The following is a 14,613-nucleotide window of genomic DNA, read 5'->3' as shown; positions in this document are numbered from 1 at the left end:
GGACACTGGGGAGCTGCTGGGCCCGAGCTCCGATCAAGCACCCTGTCCCTGACTGCCTGGTGTATAACTGACAACTTGCCTGTTCCTCAGTGGGTTACGAGGAAAGGGGTTTATTATAGAAAGAGACAGCCAGAGAACGGAGTAGAGAAAGAAAGAAGGAAATAAGTAGCCTGGACGTGACCAGGGCTGTCTGTGGGAGAGGAGGAGAGACTGGCAGGTGAGAGAGAAAGAGAGAGAGAGAGAGAGAGAGAGAGAGAGAGAGAGAGAGAGAGAGAGAGAGAGAGAGAGAGAGAGAGAGGAGGGAGAGAGGGAGGGAAGGAGGGTGGGAAAGAGGGAGAGAGAGAAAACAAGGGGTGAACACAGAGCATAGCTGAAATATCAGGGTTATACGGACAAAGCATCTGGGAGGAGGAGACCTGAGAACTGAGCAGAGCTTGGGGAGGCAGGAGGGCCGAAGGGCTAGGAAGGGTTTGTTCTGAGGGGGCCAGCACGGGCTTTGATATGCTGATAGGCACTGGGCAAGCCACAGAGAAGGGGCTCCTTTTGGTAGAGGGGACCCAGCTAAGTTCCCAAGACTTTTATCTAACCTCCAAAAATCCTCCTACAGTCCAGGCCCAGTCCATTTCTGGACATTTGGACTGCCTTTGGGGTTTGGAGTTTCCTGTGGAGATTTCCCAATGAGTCCTGTGCAAGTCCAGGCTTGAGGTCCCATGAAACACAGATCTTTGGGTTCTGACAGCCTCAGGGAAGCTCAGAACATCCGAGAGCTCACCCCGAGCCTGGGCCAACCCTACGCTAGGGTCAAAAACCTGGGGTGCTCCTCAGAGAGTCTCCAACCAACTGTGGAGCAAAAGTACCGAAGGGGACAGCTCAGTGGGCACGGCGCCCCAGCAAATGTGCGGACCTGGTACCCACATAAATATAAATAACCACATATGGCTGTGCACTAGGGGTGGAGACCAGAGGGTGCCCAACCAGAGAGAGGCTCTGCCTCCAAAACTAAGGCGGGGATCAATACAGAAAGACCCTGTATACACAAAATCACCCTAGCAGGGTACGTGCAAAGAGGGCCCAAGGAGGCCCCAGGAACCTGAGTGTCTCTAGGCAGTTTGCAGTTGCTGGAGGAAAAGGCATTATCCGCAGGGCACAGTCATGGTACAGGCGCCATGCTGATCTAGGGACCCTAGTGGGTCACAAGGAACAGATAAAAGGAGAAAAGGAAGGAGGGAGCCAAGGAGGAGAGGAGGGAGGGGAGGAGGAGAGGAGGGAGGGAAGGAGAGGAGGAGGGAGGGGAGGAGAGAGGGAAAGAGGAGAGGAGGGAGGGGGGAGAGGAGGGGAGGAGAGAGGGGAGGAGAGGAGGAGGGAGGGGAGGAGGGAGGGAAGGAGGAGAGGAGGGGGGAGAGGAGAGGAGGAGGGGGGAGAGAAGGGGAGGAGGGAGGGGAGGAGGGAGGAGAGGAGAGGAGGAGGAAGGGGAGGAGGGGGGAGGGAGGGAGGAAAACCAATCAGCCTAGATGTGGGGGAGCCTGGGCACACCCAATACTCCAGTGCGGACAGCGCTGGAGGACTGGGAAAGGAAGTTCCTCCACAGAAGCCCACTGTATGACAAGGCCCTGGTCCTCAGCAAACAAAAGTGAAGAAAAAAGCTCGGCTGCGGCTCAGAGTATAGACCCAGACCTTGTCTTAAAGCAGAGGCAACAACAACAGCAACAACAAAACCCCAACTTCGTAAAATGTCCAGTCTGATTTGTGGATCCAGATGCAGACACTTGTCCCCGTTGTCCACTGCTGTTGCTCTCAGGACAGACCGCCATGTCCAGTGTGGGGTTGCTTGGTGACGCCGAACTTCCTCTCCTGGTCTGGCGTGCTGCCTGGGCACGTCACCTTCTTGGGGGACACTCTGGAGGCTGGGACCGCACAGAAGCATCAGATAAGGTTTTTCTGAAGTTCCAGGACACCTGCATCTCAGTTGGGGGGTCTAGGAGCTCCCATGCCCTCCTGGTCAAATTCCACCTGATGAAGCCAGCAACTGCGCTGTCTTCTGGTCAGGGCCCAGAGCCATCTGTGACTCTCTGAACCTTTGCCCTCTGTACTAAAACCAGGCCATTTAAGCCTAGGACAGCACATTCCTGGGACAGGGGCCAAAGGACACTTGCCAGGAGGTGCGGCAGGCTGCATGCTAATGTTCGTGTGTTTTCTTCCTTGTTTTTGTGTGTTTGTTTGTTTTGTTTTTACTGAGACGTGATCTCACGTAGCACCAATTCTGTAGCTAATGATACCCTTGAATTGATCTTCCTGAACCTGAGATCACAGGTGTATGTCACCATGCCCAGGGCTTGCTGCATGATCGGGGTACCCCGAATGTCAGCTCATGCCTTCCACCATATCAAAGTAGCATCTCTCAGCCTCTTCCCCACAGCTGTCCCCCGAGGCTCTGGCAGGTCCACCCGTCTCCACCCTCATCCCAGCGCAGATGGTGTGCTTCTCTGGCCACTGTTTACACGTGCCCTGGGATTTGAACTCAGGTCTTCAAACCTTCGCAGCAATCACTTCTACGCCCTACTGAGCCTTTCTGCCCTCCTCTAAATACTGCTGGCATGGCCTTTAATTATATGTACGCGGAGGTTCCTGCAGATAGGCAGGGAGGGGGTTGTGTGTGCAGGCATCCGACATTGTGTGGAGTAGACATGGATGTTCTGATATGATGGCAGAACATGCTTTAAGTTCCTAGTCTGAGTCGTCATTTCCCTGGAAACAAGCAGTGAGTTGGGGCTGTTTGTCAGCCTGAAGCCTGTAGCAAAAGGAACTCCAGGCAAACCTACAGCCAAGCCACGCCCCCGCCAGATTCGCCATCTGGAACACTCTGTAAACACCCAGAGGAAACAGTCAAGTGCAACAGTAATGCCTGCCGCAGGGCCTCAGCCAGGGCTGCCTGTGAGAGTTTGTAACAGATGTGCGCATCACAAACCCCATCAGCGCGAGCTGAGGGCTCCACCTTCACACCCGCAGTTCTGGACACAAAGTGCGAGCCCTGCCACCTTTTGTTTATTTATTTTTTTTTTATTTTACAATTTTTAAAAAAGGCTTATTTAGCCGGGCGGTGGTGGCGCACGCCTTTAATCCCAGCACTCGGGAGGCAGAGGCAGACGGATCTCTGGGAGTTCGAGGCCAGTCCGGTCTACAAGAGCTAGTTCCAGGACAGGAACCAAAAAGCTACGGAGAAACCCTGTCTCGAAAATCAAAAAAAAAAAAAAGAAAAAAAAGAAAAAAAAAGAGACTTATTTAGGGCTGGAGAGATGGCTCAGCGGTTAAGAACACTGCCTGCTGTTCCAAAGGTCCTGAGTTCAATTCCCAGCAACCACATGGTGGCTCACAACCATCTGTAATGAGATCTGGTGCCCTCTTCTGGTCTGCAGGTATTACACACAGACAGAATATTGTATACATAATAAATAAATAAATATTTCAAAAAAAGGCTTATTTATTTTGTATAGACTTATTCCTGCATGTACACGCCAGAAGAGGGCACCAGATCTCATTATAGATGGTTGTGAGTTACCATGTAGGTACTGGGAATTGAACTCAGGACCTCTGTAAGAGTCACCTCTCCAGCCCTTTTACATTGTCTTTAAGATAGCTCACTACAGAGCCCTGGCTGGTCCAGAACCTGTTGTGTAGATCAGGCTGGCCTTGAACTCACAGATCCCTCCTGTTTTGCCTCTCAAGTGTTGGTACTAAAGATGTGGCCACCTCTCCTGTCTTCCCATGCCCTCCTTTCTTTCTCCTTCTCCTCTCTATTTTCAGAAGAGTTTTGATATACAAACCAGGCTAGCCACAAACTTGGAGCAATGCCCATGCCCCTACACCCCAGGCATTGTTGGAACTGCTGCTTCTTTTATTACTTTTGGCTCTGGCAAGGATGAAGCACTTTCACCAAGTAGCAGAGGCTAGCCCTTGCCTTTACCCTGGGATTAAGGGGTGCCTTGTTAACATGTGTTCACTGAAGGGTGACCCTTGCATACACACCTCTGACAAATGAGCAATGTCCCTTGTATCCTTCTCTTCCCCTTTCCTTTTTTCTACCCCTCCCACACCACCTTATCCTTCCCTCCATCCCTCCTTCCCTCTCTCCCTTCACCTCTCCTCCTTCTTCCCTCCCTCCCTCTCTCCCTCCTTTCCTTGTTCCTTTTTTTTTTCTTTCCTGGGACTCACTGAGTGGACTGTGTTGTCTCCAGGAGCAGAAACAATACTCAAGTTTACGCCACAGGGGAAAATGTCCCTCAGTGCCGTGGTCTGCCTACAAGTCCTCAGGGAGGGGCAGGGTCTCATAAGCCTCCCCTACCCTGACAGGGAGCTGACTGGCCTCTCATGTCACGCCGGGACAGGGATCCACAGCCCCACACACTCACTCAGGCTTTGGTATTCTCTGCCCACCACCTTCCAGGTTGTTCCACAGTCTGGGGGGCTGGGGGTCGGGGCACAAACACTGTGCCTTCCACCACTCTCAGCCACGTCTGCAGTCATGAGTCCTACTACAAAGGAAGCTCGTGTGCCACAGCTGCCCGTGGTCGCCGATGTGTGGACATCAGCTGGTTATTGGGGAGCGGTTTAATGGACATCTTGTCCATTTAGCCAAACCACAGCAGCAGCCTTCCCACTAGAGTCGCCCAGCCTGTCTGCGGTCCTCCGCTGCAGCAGGGGTCAGATCCATGCACTAAGCCCCAGTGAGCCCTGGCGTTGCCACGCTGCTATTGCACCAGCCCGCATGCCTGACTGGTGGCCCCTCCATTGCCCCTGCCCCAGCCTTGCTAAAACTCGCAGCAGCCCCTCTGCCTCTGCGTGTGTGCTGGGGTGACGGGGGGGAGGGGGTGCTGGGGTGACGGGGGGAATGGGGTGCTGGGGTGACAGGGGTGGGGGTGGGGGATGGGGTGCTGGGGTGACGGGGGGATGGGGTGCTGGGGTGACGGGGGGTGGGGGTATGGGGTGCTGGGGTGACGGGGGGATGGGGTGCTGGGGTGACGGGGGGTGGGGGTATGGGGTGCTGGGGTGACAGGGGGATGGGGTGATGGGGGGATGGGGTGCTGGGGTGACGGGGGGATGGGGTGCTGGGGTGACAGGGGTATGGGGTGCTGGGGTGATGGGGGGATGGGGTGCTGGGGTGACGGGGGGGATGGGGTGCTGGGGTGACGAGGGTGCTGGCTGCTGCTAGGCCAGCCCGACGCAGACTAGAGTTATATGAAAGGAGGGAACCCAGCTCAGATAATGCATCCACAAGATCTGACTACATGTAAGGCCTTCCTTTTGTCCCCTTTCGTCCTTCCTTCCTTCCTTCTTTTCTTTCTTTCTTTCTTTCTTTCTTTCTTTCTTTTCTTTCTTTCTTTCTTTCTTCTACCTTTTTTTGTTTCTTTGAACCAGGGTTTCTCTTTGTAACCCTGGCTGTCCTGAAAGTTGCTCTATAGACCAAGCTGGTCTCTAGTAAGGAATTTTCTTTTTTTCTTTTTTTTTTTTTTGGTTTTTCGAGACAGGGTTTCTCTGTGGCTTTGGAGCCTGTCCTGGAACTAGCTCTGTAGACCAGGCTGGTCTCGAACTCACAGAGATCAGCCTGCCTCTGCCTCCCGAGTGCTGGGATTAAAGGCGTGCGCCACCACCGCCCGGCAAGGCATTTTCTTAATTAGTGATTGATGGGGAGGGCCCGGTCCATTCCAGGCGGAGTTAACCCTGGCCTTGTGGTTCTGGGTTCTATAAGAAATCAGGCTGAGCTGGGTGGTGGGCTGGGTGGTAGGGCTACTCAGGGGCGGAGTTTTTCAGGGAGATTTTCCAGGTGAGAATTGGTCAGATTTCAGTCCCTTGGGCTCAGCTTGGCTAGATCTCTGCTCAGGGATTGGTTGGTTTTCTGCTTAGTTGGTGAGGAACAGAGTTGGCCTCTGGCTTCAGGGCCAAAGTGTGTTTCTTTCCTTGTTAACCTAATAATTTCAGGGCCAGGGCATATTTTTCATCGACTCTGCCAAAGTGTGTTTCTTTGGCACTGGTTTCAGGGTCAGGGTGGGTTTCGTTGGTCCTGGGTTCAAAAGTATTTCTTCCCCTGCCAGGGTGCGATTCTGGTGAGTTTCTTTGGCTGGCCCTTTTACCCTACCCTAGCCGCTGAGCAGATCAAGGTGGCGTCGCCGCACACGAGCAGAGCAGAGCATTGCTCTCTGCTCGCTTATGGACTGCCCAGTTCAGGTCATCAGGTGCAGCCTTGGGTACAGTGGGGATCCCACTAGGCTATCTTTACATGTCTAAAGGGCACAGCCAGCACTCGAGAAGCTGAGGCGGCACTGTTGTGACTTCAGGATGACGGTCGGCTGCCCACAGAGCCTGTCTCAAAACACAAGTCCAGCAATTTCTGTTTCCCCTCCTGTGGCGGGGGAAGAGGCGGACCTGCCGTCTGTGTTCAAGGACTCTGTCTGGCTTAGCAGGGGTGACGAGAGCGGTGCGGACTGGCTGGAGGCCGGGACCGTGATGGGAAGGACTCCCGGCCGTCCTGCCGCACATGCACTGATCAGCTTCGCCCACAGGGTGGCGCCGAAAGGACGGTGGAGCGCGCGTCTGCGCAGGCGCCATTTCCCAGCATCGCCCTGGAGTGGGCGCAAGGCGCGCCTCGGCCTTTTGCGTCTCTCCCACGCCTCACTTACGGCCGCCCCCTCAATCCCTCAGCGTGATTACGACGCGCCCGGCCGTCGCGCTCCGTAGGCACCGCCCTACTTCACGCCAATTGGAGGAGTGTCCCTCGAGCTCCTTTCTGATTGGTCGGAGGCTCTGTCAGTCCCTTTCAGTCCGGTGGCGCTCCGCGGGCGCCGGCGGGAGCGCGAGCGGCGGTGCAGCGGCGGAAGTGTCTCCGCAGGAAGATGGTGAGGGCCGCGGGGCGGGGGCGCGTGCTCGGGGCCTCCGCGCTGCTGCGACAGGGAGAAGCCGAGGCCGGCGGCGACCGGTGCCGCGCCAGGCTCCCAGCCCGTCGCCACTGGGAATTTATCTCTGGATAGACACGTTTTTTTGCGGCCGGAAGAGGGAGTATGACCGCTTCCGGGACTGCCACCATCATTGATAGGAATGCTGCACTTCCGGCTAGCGGGCGGGGCTGCGGGCTCACGTGGGCTTCTTTGGCCGACTTGTCGCTTATCTAATGTCTGACCGTAGCCACCCACGCCTTTTTCAAACCCAGCAGTGTTGTTTCTTCCCGGGACACACAGCATGTCCTGCTCAGGAGGACATGTCAGCATGCCAGGCTCAGGCCTCCCCAGTCCTGGCACTCCCAGACCTGGGTGATACCTGGTGGCCAAGAGGAGGGCGGGTCTCCTTGTCGCATGCTGAGCCGGACGTAATCCGTCTCCTCAGCTCTTGATGGTAGGATGTTCGGTTTGTTTGTTGTTTCAGTTTTCTAATACTGAATGTCATGTAGCTCAGGCTAGCCTCAAACTCGATTCTCCATCCTCAGTCTCTGGAGTATGGAGAGACACGTGTACACCTTCACACCTGTCTCAGGCTGGGAAAACAGGCTCTCATGTAGCCCAGGCTGGCCCTGAACCCCCGATCCCTTCCCTCCAGAGTGCTGGCTGGAAGGTTATGTGGTGCGGGATCGCAGGGCCTGGCGCATGCTGGGTAAGCGCTCCCTACTGGCTGCATCCTGAACTACACAGCCCCTGAGCCCTGACCTTCCTGGAGGGGTTGCCCAGGGCAGGACACTATTCTGGATCTCTGTGGTCAGTCTGGGGCAGGAGTTTCCCCGCTAAGCCGTTGACTTTGGGCCTCCACCCGTCTCATCTACATGCTGGACCCCAAAGTCTGGAGGCTGGCCGTGAAGGGATCTCCTGCCCTGAACCTGGCTCCTTTGGTTGGAGGAGCTGGGACTCCAGCAGTACTCTGTGTGGAGGGGCTAGAGCACACTCAAAGCCAGCGGCCTGGCCGCACTGGCCTCCCTCACTGGGGGAGCTTGTTTGGGGGAGGTGGGGCTGGTTCCTGTACTGTAGCCCAGGCCTTCCCCAGGGTCTGGACCCTCCCTCCCACATGGCCACCGAGGGCCACCCCAGCCTTTCGGAACTGGGGCTGAGGGTGGCATCCTGTTCCCAGGGCACACTTTACTTACCCGTGGGACTGTAGAGGATGCACCTGTGCCAGGTGCCCCCTCTGGCACCCCTCTGTGTTCAGCAAGTGTTTACTGCCCCTTTCTGCCACAGCAGAACCCACACCCACACTGAGCTCCTGTCTAGCTGGGGAGACTGGTGCTAATCACCCCGTAATTACAGAGCGGCCTCTGCTGTGGCGGGTGGAAACAGGGTGGCCATTAGGGCCTGGCCAGAAGTGGGGACATGCTCAGCAGCATTGAGCAAGGCAGGTCTGGGGAAGGGCACTGTGGGCAGTGGCTGGGGCCCTGGCAGGACGGCAAAAGTTTAGCGGTAGGGTGAGCCTCATTGTGGCTGCCTGGCACCCAGCTCCAGGAGTCTCTGGGTGTCTGCTGAACCCCTGCTGTCCCTTGTACCCAGGGATTTGACTGTTGTGTTTGTTTCTTTATTGAGACACGGTCTCTTATCCCAAGCTAGCTTCACACTGTACCAAGAGTGGTGATAGTGCCCCTGCCTCCCTGGAACTTATCCATAGGCTGCCGCGCTGTGGCTTTTTTATTTGTTTGTTAGCGGATTGGCCTGGACACCCTTGTCATTGACCATCATGGCACGGGCTGCAGAGTTCCCCAGTCCTCTCGTGACCGTACTGAACATGGTGGCTCCTGAGGAGTCTGGGGCCCTTGTTTTGGTTTGGTTTTTGTTTGTTTGTTTTTTTGAGATGATGCCTCACTGTGTAACCCAGGCTGGCCTGGGACTCACAGATCCACCTGCCCCTGCCTCTCAATGTTGTCATTAAATATGTGTGCCCCCACACCTGGCTGTGTTTGTGTTTTTTGTTTTTGTTTGTTTGGTTGGTTTTGGTTTTTTGAGACAGGATTTCTCTTAGCTTTGGAGCCTGTCCTGGACCTAGTTCTTGTAGACCAGGCTGGCCTCGAACTCACAGAGTTTGCCTCTGCCTCCCCAGTGGCCACCAATGTCCGGCTTGTGTTTGGGTTTTTGTGGGAGTTTTGAAGATAGGTCTCATGTAGCCCAGGCTGACCACTGATCCCACTGCCTCAGCCTCCCGGTGCTGGGGAGACAAGTGTAGTTTATGTTGGTGTTTGTGGGACTGCAGGGCAGTGTTACCAGCTGCTCTGCCACCATGTCCTGTATCAGTCCTGCCACCTGGGCCCCAGGCTATGCCCCAAGCCTCCCCTCCTAGAAGCACAGGGACAGGCCTGCTCTGTGTTTTTAGGGACTCCTTCCCCACTGATAGAGAACTTCGGAACCCTTGCCCTCATCCCCAGCACATGGAAGCAGAAATCCCAGACTGTGCCACCCTGTGCTTCAGAAGGTTGCAGCCCTCCTAGTCTGTATAACAAGACACCATCTCAGGAAACCAACCAGATAAATAACTTTCTAGGTTACCAAGGTTACCTCTGGACATGGAGAGCTGCATTCCATCCTGTGGTTCTGGGTGCAGGAGTTGTGGAGAAATGACCAAAATGGTCCAGAGAAGTCCAAGTGACTACTAACTGCAGGAGGGGACAGTGAGGTCACCTGTGACCTACGTAGAGTCATATGCAGTAGGGGCAGCCTTGCCCGTGTGGTCAGCGCTGCACTAGGGACTCACACTGCTGTCTGTCTTCCAGCTCCCGTTGTCGCTGCTGAAGACAGCACAGAATCACCCCATGGTGAGTACGGCCACTCTGGACCCAAACCCAGGCCTCTGCAGTTCCAAGATGGCCAGTGGGTCGCGTGCTTGTTGCCAGGTGTGCGGCCTGAGTTCACCAGGACCCACATGATGACGGGGAGGGAACTGGCTCCCCTGAGCTTGGCTTCTGCCCTACACACACACACACACACACACACACACACACACACACACACACACACACACACTTTAAGCACAGGCAAATAAGAGTAAAAGGTCCGAAAATTCTGTTTAAAAAATAAGAGTAGCTTCAAGCTGGGGCTGAGAGCACCTGACAGGGCTCTGGTCCTGTCCCCAGCACAGTGGCTTCAGCTGTCATCGTGACTGCCTGGGAGCCTGCAGCAGCAGCTTAGTCATGGACGCAAGGCCAACATGGGCTGCTTGTGAGACTCGGTTTTTTGAAAAGGGGCAGGAATGTGACTGAGTGGACAAGAGGTGGCCCAGCATGTTTCAGGCCTGGGTTCCATCCCCAGTACTGCAAGAGGAATGCTGCCTTTTGCTGACTTGTAGCCAGAGCTCAACCTCGTTTCCCTCAGCCCCTGGCCGCTGTGTCTGCCTTTTCGCCTTGAAGGCATTTCTGAGTGAGGAACATGTGGTCAACCTGCCACTCAACACAGTCTTGAGGTTCGTCCACTTTTCTTGGCTGTGTAATATTCCTCATGTAGATGACCAGCCTGGGATTGCCCGTTGTCTCACTATCCTCCTGCCTCAGCCTCCAGAGTTGGGGATGCCAAGTGTGCCACCATGCCCAGCTAGTGTAGAGTTTTGTCTATTCGTGCACTGTGTAGAGGAACCTGGGCTGTGCCTGCTCATCACAGCAGCTCCTAAAGCTGTAGTCAGGAGGAGAAGCCCGGTGTGGTGGGGCCTGGCTACACTGGCTGGGCTGACCGGGGTCTCCCACAGCTGGTGGAGCTGAAGAATGGGGAGACGTACAACGGGCACCTGGTGAGCTGCGACAACTGGATGAACATCAACCTTCGAGAGGTGATCTGCACATCGAGGGTGAGTGTCCACACTGGGGGCCGCACCGCTGGACTGAAGGGAATGCACCCGTTTGTGACACCTCCTCTCTCCCCAGGACGGCGACAAGTTCTGGCGGATGCCCGAATGCTATATCCGTGGGAGCACCATCAAGTACCTACGCATCCCCGATGAGATCATCGATATGGTGCGGGAAGAGGCCGCCAAGGGCCGCGGGCGAGGGGGACCGCAGCAGCAGAAGCAGCAGAAAGGCCGAGGCATGGGTGGTGCTGGCCGAGGTAGGGTCCCACTGAGGTCGGGACAGACACCCAGGAACCCCCTTTATGCACCCTGAGCAGTCATGAGGGTATGGGCTCCTGTGGGCAGATGAGGCCATGGGGATCTGGGTACAGCCTGGGGTCTTCCGCAGACAGTCCTCTGTCTGTTGGAGGCATTTGTGGCTCCTGCATAGGGAAGCTGGTGTCTCAGCCGGTACCTCTTCTCTCCCCTGCAGGTGTGTTTGGTGGCCGGGGCCGGGGTGGCATACCAGGTGCAGGCCGCGGTCAGCCCGAGAAGAAGCCAGGGCGGCAAGCAGGAAAGCAGTAAAATGGGAGCAGCCTGAGCAGAGCCCAGGATGGTGGACTAGTCCCCCGGGTGCCTTTGTGTGAAACGCCTGGCTCCCACTGACTCAGTTTCTGGAGGGTCCCGAGTCGGAGGCACCTCTGAAGCCCCGGATGATCTTTGAAAGGCTGACTTCTTCCGGGCTTGATTTGAGTTTCATGTTGGAGCCATAGGCTCAGCGCGTGTCAGACTGGCCAGTCCCTCCCAGCTGACCCCTATCTCTTCTGTTAGGAAATAAAGGTGAGCACCACCAGAGCCAGCCCTTCCTCTGCCGCCCAGTCCTGCACCTTCCCTACGCCTCATCAGATACAGAGTTCCATGAGCTTGTGCTCTGTGTGTCTGTCTGTCTCCTGGTCCTGCTAGCAGAGGTTAGAGTGGGGCAGACCCTGCATTGGAGGAACAGGAGCTCCAGGCCAGCCTGGGCTACCTGACACCCAGGTCTGTGGCTGCAGCGCTGTGGCGGGTGGGGGGGGTGTGCCAGGGCTGGCCGGCTGCTTCACCAGATGAAGCAGTCCCGGAACAGGAACTAGAACACGCCATGGGTTGGCCTTTTTTATTCTTTTCTTTCTTTTTTTCATGCTAAATTTTTTTGGGTGGGAGGGGTTGGTTTTGTTTTTTTGAGGCAGAGTTTCTCTCTGTGTAGCTTTGGAGCCTCTCCTAGAACTTGGTCTGTAGACCAGGCTGGCCTCGAACTCACAAAGATCCACCTGCCTCTGCTTCCTAAGTGGGGGTTAAAGGCGTGCGCCACCACCACCACCCAGCAACAAACTTTTTTTTTTCTTCCTTACACTTATTTTTTCTGTGTGGGTATTTGTCCGTGTGTGTACACATTGCATGTATGCCCGGTGCCCATGGAAACCAGAAGACACTGGACTCCCAGGGAATGCTGGGGTGGGACCCGAGGGCTTCAGGAATGCCCACTGAGTGCTTGCCAAGAGGGCTCTGTCCCCGTTCCTGCGCCTGTGCTCATGACCCACGCAGTGCTGATGTGATCACTGTGCATTTTAGCATGACCTCCAGTCCCAGGAGGGATTAGTTAATTAATCCCGAGTGCACCGCTATGCAGGACTGCAGTCTGTTCCCTGGCCCTGTCCTCTGTCCCTGAGAGTCAGAACTTGGTGCAGCTTCCCTGTCCTAGGCCTTCAGTCCCCAACAGCTGAGACCCTAGGCCCCTGTGTTTATCCTGTTCCTGTCCCACCACCCTCCTGAGACACAGGATCCAGGACAGCCACCACAACTGTCTTTGCACCCTAGAACATGCACTCTGGCTTAGACACATTGGCTTCTAGAAGCTTCTGAGCTGAGTGGGGTTTCTGTGTTCTCCCCAGTGAGTTCCAGGAACCCGGCCTCAGTACCTCCACAGAAAAAAACAAAGCAAGAAGCCAGGCCTAGTTCCTAAAGTCTGGCCTCCAGATCTTTCTGTCTGAGCCAGGCCTGCTGTGCTGGTGTCCGCACCCATCACCTGACCTCAGCTGCTCTCCTGTGGGCCGTCCCTCCCATAACTCTGCCTGCCTTCCCCTTCCTTGCTGGGGCCCAAGCTACAGGGTGGCTCAGCCAGGTCCGGAGACTGCAGAGGGGCCCCCTTCCAGGGCAGGTGGCTTCCTACCGTATTACTGTTTCCCATTACCCCCTCCTGACTTCTCAGGCGGACTTCATTTCTGTCCAGCTTTAGGACAGCAGGATGCTTGGCCATACACCGTGTGAACACAGGGATGTCACAACGTGTGGGGATTGGCTCCTAGCCAACATGGTGGAGCCCTTACTCAGGGGAAAGGTCAGGTGGCATTCAGGGCGAATATGGGTGCCAGTGAGATGGCTCAGAGGATGGAGGTGCTTCCAGCCAAGCCTGGCAACCTGAGTTTGCATGGTGGAGCAGAAGAACCAGTTACCACAGGTTAAACTCTGACCCCCAGGTAGTGTGATCCTGAGCGTCAGAAGTCAGTGTGTATGAGCCAGGATTGCAGGCCCAACCACCTGGAGAGGTAACATTCCAGGCGGATGCCAAGGTGCCAGGGCTCAGCCTGGATAGAGGAGCCCCTCCCCCGCCCATAGAAGGAAGAGCAAGGTGCCTGCTGCTGGAAGACCAGGAACTCCACTCCTCCCAGGGACTGCAGATGCAGACTACTGGGTGACGGGCATGTGTCCCCCGCATGTTCCCAAGGCTGGTTCTCCAGGAGGGTGCCCTTGTTACTGTCCAGCCATAGACAGCAGCGGCTGGACAGGCACATGCTTTTAATTCTAGCACTAGAGGCAGGTGGGTTTCTGTGAGTGCAAGGCTAGCCTGGGCTACACAGGGAGACCCTGTGTCAAATAACACAGACACAGAGCAGCAACAGCAGTGAATTACAGAGTGGGAGATACCTGCTTCCCTCTCCTCCCAGAACCTGATGTTGCCAGTGACCGCTGAGGTCCTGCTCTGCCAAGCCAAAGCTTTCATTCCTCTGGGCTCCGCCTGGCAGGGACTGCTGGACTCCTCAGGGTTTACACTTGGAAAATAAGAAGTCCTCCCCTGGGAAGGGGTGTGGCCCCCTCAGCCTGTGGGAGGCCTAGGGTTCCCTCCCCAGCACTACACTACAAAACAAGAACCCTTGGCCTAGCAACTGCGGCCACACAGGCCTGGAGATGTTGGGTAAGGTGCCTGAACCGCATCAACCCAACTGCACCTCCACTTCAGTAGCTGCTCAATAAATACATGATGTTCTGACCACCCTAGGGTCAGCCTGGTATGCAGCAGGTGATCAACAAGTGCACAGTGACAGTGAACCACGGGCCTAGTGTCCAGCAAATGTTTGGCACAATGACCTTCACCCCTAGGACCCGCCTGATATGTATGCAGCACGTGCAAAATAGATGTGAAGGCAAATGAGTCATTAGCCTTGCACACGGAAATGATCCAGAAAACGTGGCATGGTCGTTATCTCTGAGAGCATTTGGCATGCAACAGGTAACTGTATAGCATGGCAATCTCCCTAAGGCTGGCCATAAAGCAAGCACTAAGTCAATAAATGCACGGAGTGGCATCTTCAGGAACACTCACGCTGTCTGGGAACTCTGTAGACCAGGTTGACCTTGAACTCTGCCTCCTTAGCGCTGGGATTAAAGGCGTGCACCACCACCCCGCTGGACCTTACATTTTACAGGCTGTGGAGTTGGTGAAAACTGACTTGTGGTCCACTGGGGACCCAGGCAATTTTCCCATTAAGGCCGAGCCTCACTGCCAGCAGCACCAGGCCATTGCACCCA

General features: G+C 55.6%; 1 protein-coding gene across 2 annotated transcripts; it reads left to right on the top strand.

Annotated features, from left to right (window-relative positions):
* Window positions 1-6,812: 6,812 nt before the first annotated feature.
* Window positions 6,813-11,623, top strand: Lsm4 (LSM4 homolog, U6 small nuclear RNA and mRNA degradation associated). Of its 2 annotated transcripts, none has more exons than XM_057752624.1 (5): window positions 6,813-6,887; window positions 9,728-9,769; window positions 10,693-10,791; window positions 10,868-11,048; window positions 11,264-11,623. In XM_057752624.1, the coding sequence occupies exons 1-5, from the start codon at window positions 6,885-6,887 to the stop codon at window positions 11,353-11,355; spliced, it is 417 nt and encodes a 138-aa protein (XP_057608607.1). In that variant the 5' UTR covers window positions 6,813-6,884; the 3' UTR covers window positions 11,356-11,623. The 2 variants fall into 2 exon arrangements, with proteins under 2 accessions (XP_057608607.1, XP_057608608.1); XM_057752625.1 differs by lacking the exon at window positions 6,813-6,887 and adding an exon at window positions 7,224-7,380.
* Window positions 11,624-14,613: the final 2,990 nt, after the last annotated feature.

The sequence above is a fragment of the Chionomys nivalis genome, chromosome 20 (genome assembly GCF_950005125.1).
Source record: "Chionomys nivalis chromosome 20, mChiNiv1.1, whole genome shotgun sequence".
Classification (NCBI taxonomy): Eukaryota; Metazoa; Chordata; class Mammalia; order Rodentia; family Cricetidae; genus Chionomys; species Chionomys nivalis.
This window is presented reverse-complemented; position numbering and strand designations above follow the sequence as displayed.

What these genes read in the sequence shown, in the direction of transcription:
- Lsm4 (XM_057752624.1), top strand. An exon ending in CAGCACAGAATCACCCCATG is followed by an intron (nt 9,770 to 10,692) that starts GTGAGTACGGCC and finishes GGTCTCCCACAG; the next exon opens with CTGGTGGAGCTGAAGAATGG. An exon ending in CATGGGTGGTGCTGGCCGAG is followed by an intron (nt 11,049 to 11,263) that starts GTAGGGTCCCAC and finishes TCTCCCCTGCAG; the next exon opens with GTGTGTTTGGTGGCCGGGGC.